This window comes from Panthera pardus, unplaced genomic scaffold (assembly GCF_024362965.1).
Source record: "Panthera pardus isolate Hobbes unplaced genomic scaffold, ASM2436296v1 HiC_scaffold_2, whole genome shotgun sequence".
Taxonomy (NCBI): domain Eukaryota; kingdom Metazoa; phylum Chordata; class Mammalia; order Carnivora; family Felidae; genus Panthera; species Panthera pardus.
Genome location: NW_026526765.1, coordinates 106,058,649 through 106,084,320, shown reverse-complemented (window position 1 = coordinate 106,084,320; position 25,672 = coordinate 106,058,649). Strand labels below are relative to the sequence as shown.

The following is a 25,672-nucleotide window of genomic DNA, read 5'->3' as shown; positions in this document are numbered from 1 at the left end:
GTTACCATTTACTGAAGTCAAAAGTCTGGGAGCTGACCTGGCCTTTTTCTGTCTCTACCTTTTTCATCAATTACCAGGTTTAAAGTCTTTCTCTGTTCTCTATTTGCATTACCACCCCTATGACCCAAATCCTCATCATGAGTCACAGCCTCAGTTTTTGCTTCCTATTAATATACTTTCCTTATGAAAACAGAGATCTTTTTGCAATCCAAATGTGACATTCATACTCCAGTTTAAAATTCTTTAGTTTGCCCTTAACCTTAGGATAAAATCAAAACTCTTTGATTGGTTTATAAATCCCTGTACAGTCTGACCACTAAGCTGTTCCAGCTTTTCCTCTCACTCAGGGAACTCATTGTTTTCGGCAGATAGTTCATGTCTTTACCTCCTCTTCTTAAATTAACACAGCCGATCCCATATTTGGAACATTATTCTCTTTCCCTACCTTTCCACAGCCTGGCTAATACTTGTCATTCATCTTAAAAGTTATTACGAAGTATTATACACAAAAAATGTATATATCTACAGTTAAAAGAATGAAAAAGGAGTATCTGTATATCTAAAATGATACGTCTAGTACCTTTTAAGTCTTTTATGTGCCCCTTTCTGACCATATCTCTTCTCCTTATTCCAAAGATAACCACTGTCCTGAATTTACATTTATAGTCCTGTTCCTTTTCTTTATAATGTCATAACACAAATCTATGTTTCCCTTAGCAGTATATGGTTTAGTTTCACTTGATGAAACTAGTTTTACATAGCTGTGGTTCATTTTTACTGCTGTTAAGATCTTTACCTGGGTGACCATTCCAAAATTTGTTATCTATTGTCTTGTTGGTGAGTATTTATAGGTTATTCCCAGTTATTTGCTATTATAAACAATATTGCTATGAGTATTCTTGTAATTTCTCCTGATACATATGTGCAAGAATATAGGCCTAAGAGAAAAATTGCTCTCTTGTAGGATCTGTGCATTCTCTACTTTACCAAATGATGCCCAATTTTTTCCCAAAGTGGTAATACTAATTTACTCCCTCTTCCTGTATAGTGTTCATGTATAGCCATTGATACTCCATCCTTAGCAGCTCTTGGTGTAAAATGGTATCTCTTGGGTTTTGTATGTATTGCCATGTTTGCTAATGAGTTAGAGTGTATTTTCATGTTTATTTGACATTTGTATTTTATGCCTGTGGTATCTTTTGTCTATTTTCCTATTAGGTTGTTTATTTTTTCATATTGGATTTGAGCAGTATTTATACATTCTAGATACATTCCATTTGATTTCCACTCAGAAAACATAGTGTATTTTATCCATGGTAGGTGCTGTGCTAAACTGAGAAGACAGCTGTGGACAAGAAAGAAACTATCCCTTGGAGCTAGAGAGTATAATGCAAAGTGAAACAAGTCAGTCAGAGAAAGACAAATAACCATGTGATTATACTCATATGTGGAATTTAAGAAACAAATGAACAATAGGAAAAAAAGAGCCAAACCAAAAAAATAGATTCTTAACTTGAAAGAATGAACTCATGGTCACCGGAGGGGAAGTGGTTGGGGGGATGACTTAAATGGGTGAAGGGGATCAAGTATATATTTATCCTGATGAGCAATGAGTAATGTATAGAATTGCTGAATCACTATATTGTACACTTGAAACTAGTATAACACTGTATGTTAACTATACTGGAATTTAAAATTTTAAACTTAAGAAGAAAAAAGAAACTATCCCTGCTCACATGGGTTCCTGCCCTCACTCTGCTCAAGGAGTCAGATAGTAATCAAATCTCTAAAGTAGTTAGATTGTAATAGGTGCTGTTAATATCAGCTCACTTTGTACTTCCCTCGGAACGAACTTACCTGACTCCTACTAAATTTGGTCCCTTTGAATACTGTATTTCCAGAGCACACATATTAGTAGTATTGTTTGCCTTCCTCTCTAGTTGACAAGTTTTCTGAGATCAGGAACCTTTTTTGTTGTTGTTTGTTACTGTATCTCCAACACTTAACCTGGTGTTGTTTACATGGTAGATGCTTAATAAATATATTTTTTTGAATGAATGAATGGAAAGTTGTCATCAGTGGTAATAACTGAAAATTCAGCATTCGCTGCTGATATATAAGGAGTATAGGCCTGGATTTGGCAATTTGATATGACAAAGACAGGTAAAAGTAGAAAGTAAATATGTAAACCTTGCAAATTTCTTTACCCAAAACACAGTTGCCAGGGGAAAGTACTATGTCTAAGTTTTAATTTAGACCTAGTTTTGCGATAAGAAATTACAGAGTAGAGTAATATGCAATAGGAAGCAAACTTAACCAACAAATATATACATGCTGGGTATATATTTTTAGTACATGGGTATATTTTTAGTACATGCTGGGTGGGTATGAGAGAAGAGAAGCCATATATTAAAAGCCATATTAAAAGAATATTGGTCATATTCTCTTATCATCACTAGGATATTCACACAGTGACTTGGTACCCTACAGACTTAGTTAATGGGTCTGAAGAGTAATAGTCTAATTTAATAAATACTCTGGGAGCAAGGCTCATTCTAAATATGTCAACTTGGATACTGAAGAGATCAGGGGAGGTGCCAGCCTCTGAAGTACTGGGTCAGAAGCAACCAAGCTGAGAAAGAACAGAAGGCAAACTTCTCATGTGTGAGCCTGAGGTCAGCCGAGGACACGGAAGCCAGAGTCTCTGGACTTGTGTGATTTGGAAGTTAGTTGGGGCTGGTGAAACGTGGCACTGAACAGAACATAATCCTGTTTTGGATGTATGCAGCAAAAGTACTTATTGGTCAGACCAAGAAGGTAATGACATGCAGTTTGCCCCATCTGGTGGAAAAAGTACCCAGGAGAACCCAAAGAAGCCATGATGATGGGTCCCCATTCTGGAACACATCTCATGCCTGCTCTGCTAGATATAGACTCTGTGCTGCAGGTACTATACTTCCATGCACAGAGGTAGCTGAGAAGAAGTAAAAACACGAAAAACTTGCTTAGCATGACAAAAAGGACACAAGGCTACTCATTAAAGTGTATAACAGCTCATCAAAAATCTTCTTAATGACACTGAAAAATTGTAAAATGACAGGAATGGTGGGTAGTAGAATGTGGCTAATTGAAACCTGTATATAACTTCAAAATCTTTATTCACTCGTGCCACAAATATCAACTGAGTACAGTTACTATATGCCATGAACTGCTAAATCCCACAAGAATAGATGTGTAAAGCAAAGCACCTAGGTTAGCGTTATTTGCTTGTTGAAATCTTTTCGTGGTCGCCTCTTTACCAGAATTACTTTGTGATTGCTCACCTTAAAAATACACATTAATAGAATAAAAGGAGAAGAATATTAGACAAAAAATCAAAAAGAACATTAGGATTTCAGCCTTGTTGATTTATTTGGGTCCAGAGTTTTACTGAAAGCTTTCTGGCAGTAAGAGCAAAGGGAATATATCTAGTTAAGAAATATCAAGAACACAGTTTTTCCTGGTACTGTTTGTATGATAAATTTATCATGTAGATTTATTGTATAAGAGAAATTGAGTAAGTCCAATGAATGCTAGCCTCAAGAATACTTATACAGTAAGTGCAGAAGTAGATTTTATAAAGGCTATGTCCTATTTTGACCTTTCTTAAGTTTATTTATTTTTAGAAAGAGAGCATGAGCAGGAGAAGGGCAGAGAGGGAGAGAGAGAATCCCTAGCAGGCTCCACATTTAGTACACAGCCTGACTCAGGGCTTGATCCCATGATGGTGAGATCATGACCTGAGCCAAAATCAAGAGTTGGCCATTTAACCACCTGAGCCACCCAAGTGCCCCTTGACTTTTCTTAAAAAGCCAAGGCAACACAGCCTGCTAAGGGTCATAAAACACATAAATAAATGTGATACTATGTATGGGATAAGGCACATACATAAATAATTAGAATACAAGGGTCAGAGTAATAGAGAAATTGATATGGGAGTTCAGGGGAGTGAGAGATTAGTTCCAAGATAAAAGGGAAGGACAAGGTCATAACTGATCCTTGAAGGGTGGTGGGATTTGGACATAGGAAGTTTAGAAGAGGGTGTTCTCTTATCCCTAGACTATCAGAATCTAGAAATAGCCATATTAAGTAAGCTGAATGTCCAAGGCAAACATGCTAAAGACTAATGAAATGACTCCAAGAAAGAAAATGTGCTATAACTTAAACTTATATAATGTTATATATAAATTATGTCTCAACAAAACTGGAAAAAACAAATCTCAGTATATGTAGATGATACCAGGAAGAAAGGAATGAAGGAAGGAAGGAAAAGAGAAAAGAAAGAGAATGTGCAATCTACAGGGCTCTTGGGGCAGACCTGGTTTCATATGCTTGCCTAATCTCACAGAACCTGTTTCTTCAACCCTAAATTAGAGATAATATTAGCTACCTGCCATAATTTTTGTAAAGATTTCAGGAATTAATGTACATGAACACATGTAGCACAATGCTTGATACCATCTGAGTACATAGTGACTTATAATTTCCTCCCTTCCATTTAAGGTAGAAAAAAGTAGTCCTAAGGATTTGGATAATAAGACTGACTGTATGTGGTTATTGAAAGTCACAAATGCTTTATTGGTGACTGGGAGAGGATACCGATGACCTATTGATAAAGTTTTCAGATGACTCTAAGTAAAGGTGAAAACTTCAAGTTCCAGGGGATCTCAGCTCACTAGAACACCATTCTTTTTTTTATTATTATTATTTGTTTAATGTTTTTATTTATTTTTGAGAGAGAGACAAACAGAGCGTGAGTGGGGAGGGGCAGAGAGAGGAGAGAGAATCCGAAGAAGGCTTCAGGCTGTGAGCTGTCAGCACAGAGCCCGACACGGGGCTGGAACTCACGAACGGTGAGATCATGACCTGAGCCAAAGTCAGATGCTTGACCTCCTGAGCCAGCCCGATACCTCTAGAACACCATTCTAATAAGGAGATTCTTAATGATACTAAATGTGAAGTCTGTTTTTAAACAAATCACACCTAGATGAGAGCACAATCACATAAGAGCAGCACATAGGAAAAAACTCAGAACCTTTAGTTGTTACCAGATTCAGTATGAAGCCGATTCATGTGGCTGCTAAAGAGTAAGAGAGGAAAGAGTCACTTATCAGATGACACGATAAGTCTTTGGTGTTAGTTGCCATCAGGTATATACTTTACAGTCCTGCCTTGCCTTACTTAGTCTTTATGTAACATTTACCCTATTGGCCACACAGTCTTGACTTCCAGAGAAACAAATTCCTAATTTTCTCTACTATGAGCGTTCCTGAAATTTTTTTCAAGCTTCTTTTTACTGATACCTGCCCCTCTAGTAATAGTTTTTCTCAGGTTTCTCTTCTCAGTGTCTGCTGTAAAGCTCTTTTTAAAACCTCCTTTCTTTGAGCCTACATGTATGAAGTCTTTTCCACACGTACTGTCCTGTCTAAAACTTTCCCCCAATCCAGCTAGTTTGCAGTCTTTTCCTCTCCCTACTTTTCCACACTAATCCCACTGTTCTTAATCTGCATGCTTTACGAGATGTCCCAGTCCATTCTAGGAATAGGACATCTGAAGACATCTCTATCTTTGTCTCCTGCCCCAGGGTCCTGTCCTAGTCATCAGGTTTATGTCTAGTTGCCAAAATCACCATGCTTCCACACCCTGGCATATCTTATAGGCACTCAAAAAGCAACGTGTCTAAAACTTACCTAGTATATTTCTCCCAGCCTGGTCTTGCTGTTGCAGTTTCCATTTGCAGTGGTAAATGCTCTGTGTGTCATCACTAATGCTACCATCCACACTCTCAACCAAACTACAAATTATGACATCCTGTCTTTCACAAAGTCCTGCCAGTTTTACTACTTGAATATTCCTTGAATTTGTCGTTTTAGCTCCCACTCCTACTCTCCCACTTTTAATTCTCATTGTCCATCTGGATTTGTGAAGCCTCCTAACTGGTCTCCTTTACCTCCTAAAATTGACTTCCACAACTCCCACAGCTACCAGAGTGCTTGGCTAAACTACAGATCTTACCCTCTTGCTCAGGAGGTCCTATTGCCTACAGTGCAAAGATCAGGCTCTTTAGCAGGACATTAAAAAACTCCACAGTCTTGCCTATCAACCTCTCCAGCCTTACTTCTCTCTAATTCCCATTTCTAACCTCCAAATTGGCTGTAATTCCTAGAATATCACCTATCCGGTGATTGAAAGTGGGCCTCTGTTAGTCTTTCCACTATGCTTGTCTTGCTTTTAGGCTTCTCCACACATCCTATTCCATCCTTGCCTAGGTAATTCCTATTCATATCCCCTCTCCAGGAAGCTTTCTCTGACTCCTCAGTCTGAGTTGAGTATTGTTCCTCTATCCGACTGTAACATCTTGGTGTAACACTCTAATTACGTTTACAATACTATATTGACTGGTGCACCTAAGTGATCAATAAGTATTCGCTAAATTCTTTTTTTCCCCTAAGTTTTGTTTTTAAGTAATCTCTGCACCAAAGGTGGAGCTTGAACTCATGATCCCGAGATCAAGAGTAACACGCTTCACTGACCAAGCCAGCGAGGCGCCCCAGTATTTGTTAAATCCTTACATGTTTCTCTGTCATAGTAGCCATTAAATTCCTTGGAGACATATCCATCTTTTATCTTTATCAACTAGCTTTGTACTCACTTTCTTCTGAGCTCCAAATGCCTACTACATATCTATCCTTGGATAGCTTACTGGTGTTAAAATCATACTTCTAAAATCGAATGCCTGTAAAGCTTCTATTTTCTCAGCCTTCCCACCCTTCCCCGATAAAAGAAAAAGAAAGAAACATTCTAATCTGCTTCTCCTCCCGAGCCCTCTAGCTCTCACTCATGCCTGTGCAAAACAGAAATGTGGTCATCATCTTGGATGCCCCTCCTCCTTCCATTCTCCCTTACCAGATCTCATTGGGGCTCCACTAGAAAGCAGAATCATTCTGGATGACCTCCTGTTCTGAAATTTTGTTATTCTGGTAATCAGCAGCTTGACTTAGCCACAATTATATAGCATTTTCAGGTTGGAAGAGGCAGCTTAGTAAATAGTTAAGTTTCAAACTCTGGAATAAGATTGCCTGATTCACATACCACATGTGCCACTTACATAGCTGTGTGACTCTGAACTTAATAATTGAATATTTCCCTGCCTTCGCTTCATCTTTAGAGTGAGGATTAAATAAGGTAATGCGTAGAAAACACTTAGCATAGTACACAGACATAACGAGACTTCACAAGTAAGTAAAATGACCTCGTATTGTATTCAAGTAGGTGCTTTCCTTTGCTTTCAATGTGATTTCCAAATCTAAAGGAGCTGAGGTTGGTAATTACTCATCTTTCATGTTTGTTAGGAAATTTTTTAAAAACCTGCCTTTTATCTTTTATTGGTGAGAAAACTCTTTGCTGCTTTAAAGAGTACCCTTTTGTTGTAGGCAGAGAACTTGAAGTCATTTTTATTCTCCTGGTAAAATTTGCTAAGGATGTACGTGTATCATAGAAATACAAGGTGTCATCATTATTTTTTCTTTCTCGCATAGTCTGTTGATTTTCTTATTTCTCACATAAGTACAAACAGTTGACTTCTAGGGGTTGCTAAGCCACACCACCAGGAGAATTGGAATATGGCTTCTGTCAACACAGAGCCACACAGGCCATGCTTTCTGATGATCTCTGTGCCTGTCTCCCAACAAGGACAGGAGAGAATAAAGAACAGTTGCAGGCACTGAGGAGCTGTGGGTAACTTCAAGAGAATGGCAGAATTGACCTAGTGACTGGTGATAGACTATTGTACTGAACAGCACTGACTCTGGGGGAAGACTGCCTGGGTGACTGGCCATTTCTAATAGTGTGACCTTGAGTAAGTCATTTAATCTGTCTGTGCCTTCGTTTCATCATCTCTCAAAATGTCGGTAATCTCTGTCGCAGTGTTGTGGGGGGGGGGGTGGCCGTTAAATGAATTGATATTTCATTTCACTTAAAACAGTGTCTGTTATATAAATATTTTCATTATTATTATTATCAATGGTGCTGGTAGTAGTGGTTGGCAGTGGCCAAGTAGCAACTAGAGGCTCAATTGTAACTGGATGAAGCAGCATGCCAGCCATCTCGTAGCTGTTCTCAGAATTGTTGACCACACGTTTTTAGGTACACTGAAAGCCGCATCCCTTGAATCTTCTCTAACAATGCATTTATAATGTAACTTTCATTATATCTGCAAGAAAGTAAAATGCTGACACATAGACCCATAGTTGATTACCCGTGATTTAACTTCACTGGCCTTCATCCTAAATTAAAGGATTTAGACTAGCTGGTTTCTAAGTCCCCTTCCCACTGTGAATTTGTGAGTCTTTATTTACTCATCAAATATATTTATTCCTGTGCTCTTGTTTTCCTTTGAGGTTTGCTCCATTTAGTATCCCTTTTATTTTTTAATTTTTTTAAAATTTTATTTTTAAGCAATCTCTGTACCCAGCATGGCGCTTGAACTTACAACCCTGAGATCTAGAGTTGTATTCTGTACCAGCTCAGCCAGCCGGGTGTCCCTAGTTTCCCTTTTAATATGCTTGTCAGCATGAGTTCATATACTGAATTCATGTTAATGTTGCATTCATCTGGTTTTTTTTTTTTTTTAATTTTTTTTAATGGCTTTATTCATTTTTGAAAGACAGAGTGATACAGAGCGCTAATGGCAGAAGGGCAGAGAGAGAGAGGGAGACACAGAATCGGAAGCAGGCTCCAGGCCCCGAGCTGTCAGCACAGAGCCCGATGCGGGGCTTGAACTCACGAACTGTGAGATCATGACCTGAGCCGAAGTTGGATGCTTAGCCGACTGAGCCACCCAGTCACCCCCATTCATCTGGTATTAAGAACATGTCTGAATTTAGAATAACTAGAGCTTGGCACATGAAAAGTTACTAATTTTTTTATTATGTAAATTTTCAATCATAAACCAAAGTCAGAAATGAACCTCCCTCATCATGCTTCGAAATTGTCAGCTCATGGTTAATCGCTTTTCATATACTTCTTCCTCCAATTATTTTAAAATATTTTCCAGCATTATATTACTTTAGTCATAAGTATTCCTATATATAACTCTAAAAGATAAATTCTTTTTCTAAGATACATAATCACAATACCATTGTCACATGTAAAAAAAAAAAAACGAATACCCCTTTGTGGCTGAACCATTGTTTAAAAAGAAGAGCAAACTAGTTGTTAGCTAGGCCTAGCATAAATATTTAGCCATCCTCATTCATTCAACAAAATATCCATCTGTAGATCACCACCACCCCCCAAAAAAAAAGCCTAAGTATTAAGTAATGTACTGTGGAGAAAAGTCTCTCTCCTGAGTAATTTAGTAGGGATTTCAATTCTGAAAAGTATACCCCAAACACCAATTAAATGTGCCAGAAGCAATTTATTCATCCTCCTAGAGAAAAATAAAAGTAGAATGTCTTTTTTGAATTGCGGTTTTCCATGAGTGTGGGTAGGCCATTTACTAATGAATTATTATGGAAGTCTTCATTTCATTTGTGACACAGCATTTGATTTCAGATACTTTAATTTGCAGGTGGCTTTACTTAAGTTAGTTCAAGGATTTAAGAAGAGAAATCTTTTCATGTTCATTTATAGCACATTTAAAACCTGTAAATAGGGCACCTGGGTGGCTCAGTCAGTTAAGCGTCGGACTTTGGCTTAGGTCATGATCTCGCGGTCCATGAGTTCGAGCCCTGCGTCGGGTTCTGTGCTGACTGACAGCTCAGAGCCTGGAGCCTGTTCAGATTCTGTGTTTCCCTCTCTCTCTGACCCTCCCCTGTTCATGCTCTGTTTCTCTCTGTCTCAAAAATAAATAAACGTTAAAAAAATTTTTTTTAAAAACCCTGTATATATTAAACCTCTTGTCCTATATAAAACATTAGGAGAAAGACTAATATCTTCTGTTTCTTATTTTTCAAAACCTGATATTTTACTATTTCCTTCCTTACAAGTTTGTAATCTGAACCTTCTCTAAAAGTTCTATTTGTCAAGAGTAGCAATAGTACAAATATTTCTAGTGTCACATAGTTCTTCATATGACCTTAAGCAGTTTATTTCTTACAGTTTTTTAAATGTTTGTTTATTTATTTATTTGGCGGTGGGGGCAGGGTGTAGGGAGAAGGGGAGAGAGAGAGAGTCGTAAGCAGGCTTCACACTGTCAGTGCAGAGCCTGACATGGGGCTCGATCTCATGAACCATGAAATCATGACCTGAGCTGAAATCTAGAGTCAGGCCCTTAACCATCTGAGCCACCCAGGCACCCCTCTTTCTAATATCTTTAATTTTAATTCCTATTTCTTGGAAAAAATTACTTTGAAGAGGCCGTTTCTCATTTATTTACAGTGAAATTTGGGAATAAGAACTTATTTCCATTACATTCCAAAATCTAATGCAAAATTTCCATTTTCTCTTTTTTAAAATGGATCATTAACATTTTTTTTTTTAATTTTTTTTTTTTTAACGTTTTTTTATTTATTTTTTTGAGACAGAGAGAGACAGAGCATGAACGGGGGAGGGGCAGAGAGAGAGGGAGACACAGAATCAGAAGCAGGCTCCAGGCTCTGAGCCACCAGCCCAGAGCCCGATGCGGGGCTCGAACCCACAGACCGTGAGATCATGACCTGAGCTGAAGTCGGACGCTTAACCGACTGAGCCACCCAGGCGCCCCTGGATCATTAACATTTTAAGAAAGAGTTCACCAAACTGAATTATCATTCATTCCTTGAGGAGATTTTGTATGGTATGATATATAATATAATATATAATATAAAATTCTAACAGGAAGTTGTACACGACTGAGGTTGTATGTGGCACTGGCTCCACAATAAATAGTATTATTTTCATTATGTAAGACCAAGATTGGAACTTTATAGCTGCACTGGTCATTTTAGTCATCAAATTTTTTGTGTTATTTAAAAATAAACTTTTCTTTTTTGAAAAGTCCCAGATTTATAGGAAGTTGCCAAGATAGTACAGAGAGTTACCATAAATCCCTTACCCAGTTTCCCTTATTGTTAACATCTTATATTACTATGGAACCAACTAAGGAACCAATATTTGTCTGTTACTATTAATTAAATTCTGTATGTTACTCAGATTTCACTCATTTTTCCCTCCTCTTTCAGAATCCCTTTCAGGAGATCAACATTATATTTAATCAGCATGCTTCCTCAGGCTCCCGTGGGCTGTGAGAATCATTCAGTCTTTGTTTTTAATAGCCTTGACAGTGCTGAGCTGTACCAACAGCTATTTTGTACAATATCCCTCAATTTGTGTTTGTCTGATGTTTTTCTCATAGTTAAACTAAGGTTATAGGTTTCGGGGAAGAAGATTACAGAGGTAAAGTGCCCTTATTTTCGTGTCATATTTAGGGGTACACGATGTCTACATAACTGAGATAGTGTTTGCCAGGTTTCTCTACCATAAAGTTACTTTCCTCTGCTTTTCCATGCCCTTCCTCTTTGTAAGCAAGTCACTAAGTGCAACCCACGCTCAAGGTAGGAGAGAAGTTAATCTTCACCTTCTTGAGCAATGGAATATCTACATCAAATATTTGGAGTTCTCCTATATAGGAGATTGTTTTTTCTTCCTTCCTTCCTTCCTTCCTTCCTTCCTTCTTCCTTCTTCCTTCTTCCTTCTTCCTTTTTCACTCATACATGTATTTATGGAGTCATGGATTTTATACTTTGGAAAAACCAGTCATACCTTGACTCTCCCTCCCTTTAAAGAAGCCACAAGTGCTGTGTACAGCACTCAGCTACCCTTTTTTTTTTTTTTAAGTTTATTTATTTATTTTGAGAGAGAAAATGCGAGCAGGGGAGGGGCAGAGAGAGAGGGAGAGTGAGGATCCCAAGCAGGCTCTGTGCTGACAGTGCAGAGCCCAATGTGGGGCTCAAACCCACAAACCGTGAAATCATGACCTGATCTGAAGTCGGATGCTCAACCGACTGAGCCACCCAGGCGTCTCACAGCCACCTTTTTTTTTTTAAAGTTTAAATTTTGAGATCTAGATTTATATACACTTATGAGGAATAACACAGAATGGTCCCATATCTACTTCATACAGTTTTCCCCAGTTTGAGTAAGGAATTGATGCAATCCACCAATCTTAATCACGTTTCACCAGTGATACATCCACTCATTTCTATGTGATTGTGTATTTATATCTGCAATTTTTTCACATGTGAATTACTGTGACCATTAGTCCTCAAGTTTAAATGCTGCTTGAGTATAATAACAGGACTGTACAATGAAAGAAAATAGATATTGCTTTGGCTTTATTAGACATTGGAGGACACTCAGAATAAAGGACCCTGGAATGCCTCTATGTTAAGGGTAGTTCTGTTCTGTACTCAAAATATTTGTGGCTGAGACCTTGGTATATATACATTTTTGTGAACGGGCTTTTTTGGGAAGTGTACTGTGTTACCTTGGCAAGAGCACTTTGAAAGTTCAGTGTTTCCATAAAGATTTTCCTAGAGCTGCTAAACATTTTCTGTGTAATATAAAAAATTACTTTCCCATACCAGCAGGTGGAAGCAAGAGCAGTCTTATTGTGTACTTGACTTTCCAAGTATACTGGCATGTTCTGTAGACAATCTATTCGTGATTCAAAGTATCTTTATGATATATCCCTTAATTACTTGGCTTCAAGAATTTTATTGTCTTGGCACTTTCTCTTGATTGCTTTATTACCTTATTTACTTGGTGTCTCAGGCTGAACTGAATAGTTATTCTAGGACAAATTTAGATTTTTATCACTTTTCTAACTCATTGATTGAACAGTTACAACATGTGTGCTTTGCATTGAACATTCTTCCACATTTGCTAAGAAACACAAATATGACTAAGACATGCACTGTGTTCTCAAAGAACTTATATTCTAGTAGAATTAGAAGGAGAATGTCTTCATTCCTCCCCTGACCTGGGAGAAACAGATCAGTCAGCCTTCCTAGTTTTTCTCCAGCCAATATGTGGCTGGTATTCAATATTCATATAAATTTTAATTCATTCAATAAATATCTGCTGAGTACCAGGTACTATATAGGGGCTTAACTTATAAATTTATGCTTTTTTCCTTATAGATTAAAAAAAAGACCAAAGCAATCTTTATATGTATCATTTATTTTTAAAATTTTTAATACAGATCATATGGAATAAGTATCCAGTTGACATAATAGACCCAGAAACATTGAACCTAAGACATTTAGAAGTTAGAAGTAGCTAATGTTAGTAACATTTCCTTGAATATACTTGGAAGACCTTCTACAAATGCTAGTTGAAATAAAATGGAAGCATGATACTCTAGACCAGTTCTGTTAGCTATTTAGTAACAGCTAATAAGAATGATAAGGGGCACCTGGTAGCACAGTCAGTTAAGTGTCTGACTCTTGATTTTGGCTCAGGTCATGGTCTCATGGTTTCATGAGTTCAAGTCCTGCATTGGGCTCTGTGCTGACAGTGTGGAGCCTGCTGGGGATTCCTTCTCTCTCTCTCTCTCTCTCTCTCTCTCTCTCTCTCTCTCTCTCTCTCTCTCCCCCTCCCTCCCTCCCCTGCCCTCCCCTCCCCTCCCCTCCCCTCCCCCCCACTCACACTGTCTTTGTTTCTCTCAAATAAATAAACTTTTTAAAAAGAATGATAATAAAACATTTTATACAAAGGATAGAAATGAAAGAGGAGAATCAACATCTAAGGCTGTGTGTGTGTGTGTGTGTGTGTGTGTGCGCGCGTGCACATGTGTATGTGTGGAAAGGGAAAGATAAAACTTCCCCAAGGCAGTTATTTGTTCTGTCCTCTAAATTCCCCATCGGTTTAGGGGCGCGTGGATGTCTCAGTCGATTAAGTGTCCAACTCTTGATATCGGCTCAGGTCATGATCTTAGGGTTTGTGAGATACGCCCTGTGACAGGCTCCACACTGACAGCATGGAGTCTGCTTGGGATTCTCTGTCTCCCTCTCTCTATGCCTCTCCCCTACTCACATTCTCTCTGTCTCTACATAAACAAATAAATGATTTCCCATCAGTTTATTCCTATAAAACCTGCTGACTTGTGTTCTAATCTTTTGTGTCTTGTTCACAAGTCTGTAAGTTCCTAAAGGGCAATACCTTCATAACTTCAGTAAGTATTTATTAAAGGAATGACTGAATCAATTAATTTACTTCATGGCACATCCCTTTATGATGAACCTTTTTTGGTAATGGAATCTGGAATCTAAGCATAGTCACAGATGACAGTAATAACTCAACGTAACTTACCTGAAAAATTAACAGGGAATTAAGAACTAGCATTTGTTGCGTAAAAGTTTTCTTAGAATGCCTTGGCTGAACCTTATCTATGTGAAATGTAGATTGTTTGCAGCTTCCTAGGAGTACACTTTTTCAAGTGGTTTACTACTTACCTAAGAACAGTTAATCAAAGGGCTCTGAAAAAGAGTGAGACCCGGTGCAAAGGGTAGCCATCAGGTTGCCCCAGTTTGAATTGTTTTAATCTTTGGAAATGGGTGACTACAAGCTGCCCATTCCTACATGGCCTGTTTTTCAGAGCTGGATGAAAGCTGAAGTAGAGCACTCATCCCCAGCCCTTGTAGCAGTCCTTCAGATAACAGATCAGATAAGTGACGTCAGTATGTGTGCGTACTTACCTGCCTTTTCTCCCCCACTACGAGCAGGGCGGAAGATCAAAGAGGTGCAACTAGTGAGAAATCTGCTATTTTCCTTCTCTAGGATGCAGTTGCAACATGAGTGTGGCGTGGTAGTTAAGAATATGGGCTTTGTAAGCACATCTAGTTTTAAATCCCAGCTCCACACCTGCGGTATGACCCTGACCCTATATGCCTCTTGGCTTCTTGGAAGAATTAACTAAGAAAAGTCACGTAAACTCTTGATATGGTGCCGGCACTTTAGCAGGCTCTTCATAAACAGTAGGGGTGATGATGATAACATCAGTCATAGGTGTGGCAAGTTTCTAGCTTACGAGCCTCGACGAAGATTGGTAAACTCAGGTTGGGAATTCATTAGAAAGAAAAATTTTGAACGTGTTGCATTTGAGATGTCTGTGGGGTCTGGTCCTCTAGCTAGGCATCTGGGTAGAATCATGGAAGTCACCAACTTTTTTGAATGGGTACAGGAAGAGAAGCCAACAAAGGAGACTGAGAAGAAATGGTCAGAAAAGTGGAAGAAGGACTAAGAAAGAGTAAAAGTGAGCTTTGCCAGAGAACTTTTAGTGACATAATGTGGATGACTTAGTGACAAGACAAAGAAGTAGAGACACCAGGTGGGACATTTGCAGGATGCAAAAACCAAAGACTATAAGTAGGGAGACACATCTTTCTTTAAAACTAAGAAAGAACATGGGAACCGGTAGAGATTCAGGAGGTTATCATACTTAATTACATTTTCTGTAAACTCAGTAACCAAGCTAAACGGGTCTTTCTGGACATCAATTCTGCTAAATAACATCAAAAGTAACAATTTTGGCTAAGAATGTGAGTCTTTACTGGTACAAGTTGACTTATCCTAAGTCATTTAATTCTATAACATTCTTTTTGTAAAGCAGTTCTATCCTGAGCCAAATTGAAAGTTCCTTAAATAAAAAAGCTGTTGCCTGGACCATTAGTAACTAAAATACCAGATGCTTATCTTTTTTAGGGGGCTATAAGTACCCAAAACGGAGCTCACTAACTATTGAGTACTACTCATGAATCTGTTTCTCCAATGCAACAGTCCATTCAGAAGAAAAAAATATTAGCAACATTCAGAATGCTTGAGTCCAATATGTGCCATTATTTCCATTCTGCATCATCTCTAATTGCAGATCAGGGCTTTATAAAATGCCCCACGAAGGCTAAATACTGTCAGGTGGAGCTACTTGTATATCGGACATGTGGATAGAAGAGAAGTATTAAATAACCTTAAATCAATCACTTCTTGGCCTTTTGATCAAGATCAAGTGGAAGTTTTTGGACACTATGTTTGGTTCAGGGTCTATAGGTATCACTAAAAACCAGTTTCCACTTAAGGTCTGTTGGACATATAGCCAAGTCAATAGGTGAATACACTTCAGTCTGGTAAGTGCTTTGGTCAGTGTATGTTTAGGGTACTGTAGGTGCACAGAGGAATAATTCCTATTGGGGCACCTCAGTGGCTCAGTTGGCTAAGTGTCCAACTCTTAATCTCAGCTCAGGTCATGATCTCACAGTTCGTGAGATCGAGCTCCACATGATACTCTGTGCTGACAGTGCAGAGCCTGCTTGGAATTCTCCATCTCCCTGTCTCTCTGCCCCTCCCCTGCATGCGCTGTCTCTCACTCTTCCTCTCTCTCAAAAATAAACATTTAAAAAAAATAAACATTAAAAAAAAATAAAACAGCTGGAGGTAATCAAAAAGACTTCCTGGAGAAGGTGAGGTCTGAGTTGAGATCAAAAGCCGGAGTGGCTCGGTTGATTAAGTGTCCGACTCTTGGTTTCAACTCAAGTCATGATCTCGTGGTTTCTGAGTTCAGGTTCCGCATCAGGCCTGCTTGGGATTCTCTCTCTCTTCATCTCTTTCTGCCCTCCCCAGCTTGTGCTTGCTCGCTCTCCCTCCCTCCCTCTCTCCCTCTCTCCCTCTCTCCCTCTCTCCCTCTCTCCCTCTCTCCCTCTCTCTCTCTCCCTCTCTCTCCCTCTCTCTCTCTCTCTCTCTCCCTCCCTCCCTCTCTCCCTCTCTCTCTCTCTCTCCCTCTCTCTCTCTCTCTCTCCCTCTCTCTCTCTCTCTCTCTCAAAGTAAATAAAGAAAAGATAATTCCAGTCTGGGGGCATTGAAGTCCTCAATAGCAGCTTGTAAAGAAAGATTAGTTCTAAAGTAAATACTAGGAATATTTGCCAAGTATTTTGAAGAATTGGGACAAGTTTCAGGAAATGCTATGCAACCACCAGAAAGAATGTATAAAATGTAAATTGTAGGGAAAAGAAGTTAGGATAATTTGCATAATGGTCTTCACTCAAGTCTTGGCTCTAATAAAACACATTTCCCTGTATGGATATTTATTTGTGATGTTCATGTACGATGCTGTTGCTGTAGTATTTTAGCCATATCAATCCCATCTCACTTCAAGTACACAGCGTCTACTATGTGCTCAGCAGTGTGCAGTGTGTTAGAGTTGAGGATTTTGACAAAAGAAGACACAATGGTTATTGTGCTTGAGAAAGCCCTCGTCTAATTTAGAGTATGAGTCAAACCAACTGAACAGGTGGATGACAGTAATTTAAATACCTAAAATGAATGGCATAGGTAAAAGGTGATAGAAGCTCAGATTTGGATGAATTTGAATGGTCAAAGAAGACTTGATAGGAGGAAATGGAGGCCTTTATGCCAGTAGGTCAGAAAATTTCTGAAAGTATATTCTATAAAATGTTTTGCAAAAGTTTTAAGACAGTAATTAACTCAGTATAATTGTGGCATGCTCATTTTTCCAAATGCAGCTCTGCAGTCTGGTGATCTATGTCAAAATCCATACCACTTGATTTTTTTTGCCTGAGTACTTCATTTGTTTGCTGGACACAGGAAACATCAAACCTAACAAATATGCCTTCCTGTCAATGCTGTTACATTATTCTGTATTATTTCTTAGAAGTTTCAGAGTTTTGTGTTGAAAGTGTTTTAAAGAGAAAAGAAACAATGAAGAAGGTGTGGCTGGGACAGAAATAATAGAGCCTGGAAGTTTAGGGAAAGAAAAAACTAGTGTTTAATTAGACAGTAGAAATCTCAAATTTAATCTAGATTCTCATTTTCAAATAATTGCATGTATTAACTCCTGTAGAGAAGACAGAATCACATAGTATTGCCTGTTTTCAACTTTTGTACTTCTTGGTTGCAAAAAGTGACTAGAAAAATCCATTCCCAAGGGTATAATCATATTTGCTAGAGTGGTTGCAGGTGTACTGGTTTCTCCACACAGGTGCAGTTCTCCAGGGCTGCAGAGGCACTGAAGGGGGAGAAAAGATAAATGTACCAGCATCTGAAGCATTGAATGAGCTTTAACAAAGGGGAATAAAGATACTCCGCAAAATGATGATATAAGAGGAAAAGCAGAGAGAATGCAGATAGAAAAATTCCCAGTAGATCAAAATATTTTAATTTTTTTTAAAAAGGCAGTTTTCATTATTTTTGAAAATATTTATTGTGCGTGCACAAGCAGGGGAGGGGGAGAGAGAGAGGAAGAGAGAGAATCCTAAACAGACTCTGCACTGTCAGCACAGAACCTGATGCGGGACTCAATCTCAAAAACCATGGGATCATGGGGGCGCCTGGGTGGCTCAGTCAGTTAAGCGGCCGACTTTGGCTCAGGTTGAGATCTCACAGTCCGTGAGTTCAAGCCCCGCGTCGGGCTCTGTGCTGATGGCTCAGAGCCTGGAGCCTGCTTCCGATTCTGTGTCTCCCTCTCTCTCTGACCCTACCCCGTTCATGCTCTGTCTCTCTCTGTCTCAAAAATAAATAAACGTTAAAAACAAAAAAAACAAAAAAAAACCATGGGATCATGAACTGAGCTGATATCAAGAGTCGGACACTTAACTGAGCCACCCAGGTGCCCCTAGATCAAAATGTTTTAGTTAGAAATAGGAGGGAATCCTTCAGTCTCCTTTTCTTTGGTAACAAGAATTGTAAATCCTGAAAGAAATTAAGATAAAATCCCAGAAGGTAAGAAGAAAGTATGACACAAAATTTAATGTGTTCTTTTGACACATAAAACTATGGTTTCTAAATTTTCTTCCTTTCTTTTTACCCTGCCTGTATTTGGGGAATAGTATCACTTCAAGAAAGTGGTAGTTTTTCATGAATTGCAACAGAAACTGTACAAGGGTGATTATGGGTGTATCTGTTCAGCCAGGGTGGAGGTTCTGATACCTTCACCAGTTTCACTGAGTTAACATCAGGTATGCTGTAACCAAACACTCAACCTTGAGGTAAATGTTAGGAAATAAAGGAAAACCAGTGGAGGTTCATCTTATCAGTAAATGTTTGAGGTAATTTTCTCTTAAAGGTGTTTAACAGTAATGAAAAGTTGTCTGTAATAATTGGTTTGTACTCAGAAGAGTTGTGAAAAGAACAGGTGATTAGCTACCAAAGTCTTGTGTTTCAGTCATCAGTCCACTTGCTGGTCATTATGTCAGTAATCCCATGGCCAGCCTCTTCACTTATACTAGAACTTCCTCAGAAACCCAGTCAGTAGTGGTGATGTCTCACTGCTGCTCGAGGCTTCAGTTCTGTGTATCCGTAAGAGATTGTGGAAATAATTATTTTAGACATTTTCAGCCAGCTCCACACACTGAACTTTGCATCCCTGTTAATTTCAGCCACCACCAAGCATATGAGACCCTCCAATCATCCATCATTTCTTGTTGTGACCTTCATACTTTTGCGTGTATGTGCTCATTCCTTTACCAGTTTTCATTCCTTTATCAGTTCAGATCCTCTATGAAACAAATAACATAAAACTGCATTCAAGCTGGCTTAAATATAACTGGAAAATAGGTCTAGGTCAGGTTTCAGAATTAACTGTTATAAGGGTGATATCAGTAAATATTTGCTTTCCTTCCTTTATTCTTCTGTTCACAGTGTTTATTTCATCCTAAGTCAGGTTCTACATAAGGTGGATGCCAGCTGCAGTGAAGAACACAAGCTTGCTCGGTCACACACAATGGAAATAAGACCTGTTTCTCTCACAGGAGTTTGAGGGTAGGGGCAGCTACCTTCACAGATCATGGACATGGCAGGGGGTGTGGTAGTCGTGGTGTGCATAGGTACTAGGAAGAAATATGTGCATAGACTTAGAGGGAGGCAGTGAATGGCTGGACAATGAATACATATTTAGTTATCTATTCTACTCTTAGACTTCTGCCTTGTTATTTCTGGAACCCTTGTCCTGTAGTCAACAAACTCCTCCCCTTTTGATACTCTCTGGATTGTCTTTTCTTCTAGTAACCATTACTGAAATCCACTCAACCCTGGGGAAAATATTTTCTCTATATCCCTCTCTTTCACACCCCATATATCACAAAGTAAAGAGGAAAGACCACATCTTTGTTTGCCAGCTCCTGCCTTGCCCTCACTTACGCTCCCAGACCAATACTTCTTCACCATTGTATAAACACCTTCAAGGCTCACAATCTGGTTTTATCATTCTATACCCTGCTCATGATGTCCTCCACCAGATACCTGGTTGGTCTTCCCCATTCTTTGAAGACTTTGGTTTCTGGCTCAGTCTTCCTTTCTATTCCCAGGCCCAGCTGTCAAGCTGCTGACTCCAGTGTTCACATAAACAATTTATCCAATACTAGATTGCATTCTTCAACTCATTTATATCAACCATCCACTTCTGGGAAAATGTCCTGAATCGTATCAGACTGCTTAACCTTTGAATTCTTAAACTCAAACCCACACTTTTTTACTACAACCTAACTACTCCCGCTTTACCTGTTTTATTGATTTTACCGAGACTGTAGTCTCTCTACTCCCACTTTACCTGTTTTATTGATTTTACTGAGACTGTAATCTTTCTACTCCCACTTTACCTGTTTTATTGATTTTACTAAGACTGCAGTCTCTTTTCTTATCTAAAGCACATCCAACTTGGGGCACCTGGGTGGCTCAATCAGTTGAGTGTTTGACTTCTGCTCAGGTCATGATCTCTTGTTTTGTGAGTTTGAGCCCCACATCCAGCTCACTGCAGTCAGCCTGTCAACACTGAGCCCGCTTGGGAACCTCTGTTCCCTTATCTCCGCCACTCCCCCATTTGCACTCTCCCAAAAATAAAAAAATAAAAATAAAAGTAAAATATATCCAACTCTAGAGAATCACTTAGATGTACTCTACAGTTCTTTACCTTCTTCCTATCCCTCAATCATTGTAGTCTGACTTCCACCCCCACCATCCCGCTGGTACTGCTCTTGCCAGAATCATCATTGACATTCCTGTTGCTAAATTTAACAGACTCTTCCATCTTTCTTGAGATTTGTACATTTGGTAGTTATTTACTCCCTCTTTTTTTTTTTTTTTTTTTTTTTTTTTAAGTAGGCTCCACGCCCAGGGTGGGGCTTAAACACTCGACCTTGAGATCAAGAGTTGAATGCTCTACCAACCCAGCCAGCCAGGCACCCCTCCCTCCCTTTTTTTCTGCTTACTTTTCACAGCTTCCTAAATCCATTCTGGTTTGGTTTTCCTTTATCTCCATGATTAAACTAGAGTTAGGGCTCAGTTCTGTTCTTAATCTGCAAACTCCCTTGGGCCAGTTCAACCATTCCTCTAACTCCAATTATCGTCTCATATTAATGAATTCCATTTAAATGTGCCACACCACTTCAAACTTGGCATGTCCAAAATTGAATATCTCTTCCCCCCCAACCTCGAAAAAACCTCCTTCTCCTTCTACATTGCCTATTTTAATGATGTTACCACCATCCATACATCCAACTACAAGAATCTTGGACAACATCCTTGATTTCTCACCCTCCACCCCTATACCAAGTACCAAGTCATACTGATTCTACTTCCTGAATATCTTTTAAGTCACTCCAGTTCCCCCCTTTTCCTAATTCAGTATACCATGATATTATGCTCCAGTTACAGGAATAGCTTTCCTCTAGTATAATCTCTCTTTTCCAAACCTTTCAACTCACTTTAATTTGGGCAATTTCTCTAAAATGTATACCTTATTTCATCTCTTACCTGGTTAAAACCCTTCAGTGGCTCTCTCACGGACTTCAGGTTGAACTCTTTATTGATTCCCAAGGCTCTTCATATTCTGTAGTCCTTACTGACCTTATCAGATTTCTCTCTCCTTACTGCTTTTGGCATTTAGATAATTTCTGGATGTAGTCCAGATGTTGGCTTGCTCCTTGTTGCTTCTGTAAAATCTTCCAAGAAAAGTTCCTTCTGAGATCTTTCAGAGTTCCCTCTGCTTATACCTGTCGTCTCACTCACCTCAATATAGAATAATAGTTCCTTTATCAATTTGTCTCTCCACAATAATAGCAGAATGTTAGTAAGTTTGCCTGTTTATCCTTGATGCCTGTCACAATGACCAGACAATATATGCTCATAAGTATTTGTTAAGTGAATGACCTTAAATAAGAAATTAGCCTCTCTGAGCCTCAACTGCCTCATCATTAAAAAGGGAATAATGCACTGCCTACTTCATAGGGTTGTTTGGGGTCTTGTAAGATAATAGGATTGAAGTTTAGCGTAGCAGTTAAGAGTGTGAGTTCTGGATCTCTATTATCTCCGTCTGGTTTTTAATCCTAGCTCACAACATATAACCAGCTATGTGACTTTGGACAAGTTACTTAATTTTCCTGTGTTTTAGTTTCCTCTTTAGTAAAATGAGAATAACTACAGTATCTGCCTCAGTTTTGTTTTGAGGACTAAGTGAATAAATGGCAAGCATTTAGTACAGTGCCTAAACACACAACAAATGTTAGCCATTGATTATAATATTTTTATTTATAAGTTCTAAAATTATATTGCATGATATATAGTACATATATACACACATATGGCATCAATTATTAGTTTGAGGTTTTCAGGGAGGTAAAGGATTGTTATCATTAACTTAATTTCTTTTGTCTTTTAGAATAATGCCATAGCAATACCAGAGTTTATTTCCCAAACCTTAAATTCAAATTTTCATAGTTGATTTTTGTGAAATTTTGGTAAAAAAACATTTTTTTTACATGCTGTTCATTATAAAAACGTTTTGAAACATTGTAGGTAGATGTTGACACAGGAAATAACTTTTTTTATTTTAATTTTAATTTTTTCTTAATTAAAAATTTTTTAACATTTATTCATTTTTGACAGAGAAAGAGAGAGAGTGGGCGACGGGCAGAGAAAGGGATACACAGAATCCGAAGCAGGCTCCAGGCTCCGAGATGTCAGCACAGAGCCTGATGTAGGGCTCAAACCCACAAACAACAAGATCATGACCTAAGCTGAAGGACACTTAACCAACAGAGTCACCCAGGTGTCCCTAATTTTTATTTTTTTTAAGATTTTGTTTTTTTAAGTAATCTCTACATCCAACGTGGGGCTTGAACATAGAACCACAGGATCAAGAGTTACATGGTCTTTTGACTGAGCCAGCCAGATGCCCCAGCACAGGAAAAACATTTATATAAGAAAGATTACTGGTTTAATTTATAAAGGACACTTATTATGTCTTTGACACCTAACTTCATTTCTCACCATGACTTAATTACATGACCAATTCAGTGTTTGGTAAGTACTAATTTCATTAAATCTACATTCAAGGGGAAAAAAAATACAAATGCATTTAATTTTGTGCTTACGTGTTCACCTGAAAGAGACTTGCTCAATTTTATTAAAAAGTTCTTTTTAATATACTTAGACAGTATACATTTGTGTATTGGCTTTGGATCAACAGATGTCTAATTTTTATTCTTTTTCTGATTCTTTTCAGAGTTGGTGGTTCCAGGATTTTATTCAGAATGACTTTAGGAAGAGAAGTGATGTCTTCTCTTCAGGCAATGTCTTCCTATACTGTAGCTGGCAGAAATGTCTTAAGATGGGATCTTTCACCAGAGCAAATTAAAACAAGAACTGAGGAGCTCATTGTGCAGACCAAACAGGTGTACGATGCTATTGGAATGCTTGACATTGAGGAAGTAACTTACGAGAACTGTTTGCAGGCACTGGCAGATGTCGAAGTGAAGTATATAGGTGAGTAGCATGCAGACGCCCATTGATATTTCATTTTGTAGGCATCATAAACCATTTTATGCTTTCTGTGTTGGCAATCATTTTCCAGTTTTACAAGACATTGATTTTTCCATAACGATTAACTAATTGCTTAGAATTCAATTAAATAAAATTAAAATGTTTTATTATGTTGGCAGTGGTGCTACAAAATGTACAATCTCATTACATCTGCTTTCTGGAGAGTATTTTGACATAATATATCAAAACTCTTAAGAAGTTCATACCCTAGCCCAGCAGTTCCACACCTAAGCATTTAATCGAAATAAATTATCAGATACAGGAAAAATTATGTACAAATTTATGTATAAACAGGTACTCTGTCGTAGCAGAACCTTGGAAACAACTCCTGGGTGCCATCCAGCATATAGAAAGACCACGTAATGGTATGCTCAGGGTCTGCAACACTATGTAGCTATAATCATGTTGAGGAACAGCATTTCTTAACATAGAAAAAAAATACAGAGAAGAAAACCAGAAGAAAATTTTACTAGTAGCTAATTTCTTAGGTATCGGATTTATGCTTGATTTTTTAAAATTTACTGTCTATGCCTTTCTCTATTTTGCATATTTCCTATACTTAAAATACATTATTTCTATAATATAAGTATTAGGCCCTTTGAGTTAAAGGAATGGAGATTCAATCCAATTGCCCCTAAGGGTTGGACATATTCTGTGATATAGTTATGGCTAAACAACCTTGGCTATCCAGGTTTTGTAAGAACGTAAGTTATCGGGATATCATAAACATTTGTATGTATTCTGGAATTTGGAAGGTTGTCCAGAATCCTGTACAGCCCTAGTGACCTAGTCATCTCTTAACCCTCACCAACCCCTCAACACCAAGAATTCCCTACCCTGTGCCCCACCTTAATAGGGACTCTCTTACCTCTTCTGTTTCAGTTTCTGCCTCTTCCCACCAGCTGCTTCACTCTCATTAATGGCCACTAAATCTGGATAAAAGTCTTGAGTTTAAACTACTAAATAAAAAAGACCTGGTGGGTCTCATTAGTCAAGCTCAAAGGGATGGAGTTGGTTCACATTTGGCAGAGTTTTCCCAGAAGGCAATATTTTGTGTGTCTCCCTTGCTATATGTGGTTTGTCCTTGGTTCAGAGACTCATTTCTTCTTCAGTCATATATGGCCAACATGGTGTGCCAGCCTGGTGAATTATGCATTTAACAAATATAAAAATCAGTGGGGAAAAAAAACAAAATCTTTTTAAAAATTATCTTAAAGTCTGCTGCTTTTCCAATAATACATCTTTTATTTTTTTTAATGTTTATTTATTATTTTTGAGACAGAGAGAGAGCATAAGTGAGGGAGGGGGAGAGAGAGAGGGAGACGCAGAATACAAAGCAGACTCCAGGCTCTGAGCTGTCAGCACAGAGCCCAACACGGGGCTCAAACTCAGAAACCGTGAGATTATGACCTGAGCTGAAGTCAGACGTTTAACCGACTGAGCCACCCAGGCATCCCCCAGTAATGCATCTTTTAAATATACTTTTAGTTTTCAGAAGTCCTTGCTCTCTCATAAATTTACCTCTGTAAGTTAATCCTAAAAATTTTTGAGTTTAGGAGATTTTTAAAGACCAACTTTATCTTATCTATATTTGTTCTCAGAGCTCATTCTGCCTCCTGCAGTAACTGTTAAAACCTCATTTGACTAGTGTCCAATATTGTTTATAGTTTGGCAGTAAGAGCATAAGTCTGGTTCAGGTCTTTGTGGCAAAGTAAGGAAGGAAATGGTTTTTAGTATTATTGTTTGTTTAAGAATATGTTTCCAGTTTTAGGCTCCTGCATTTTGTTCTGCTCATTTTAGTTCTTGAGCAATTTGATTTTTTCTTAAT

General features: G+C 38.4%; 1 protein-coding gene across 1 annotated transcript in view; it reads left to right on the top strand.

Annotated features, from left to right (window-relative positions):
- NLN (neurolysin) overlaps positions 1-25,672 on the top strand; it is a 102,480-nt gene that overhangs the window by 17,444 nt on the left and 59,364 nt on the right. Inside the window, exon 2 of the mRNA XM_019414353.2 lies at positions 23,528-23,787. Within this exon, the coding sequence (XP_019269898.1) occupies positions 23,528-23,787 (260 nt within the window). The remainder of the gene's footprint in view (positions 1-23,527; positions 23,788-25,672) is intronic.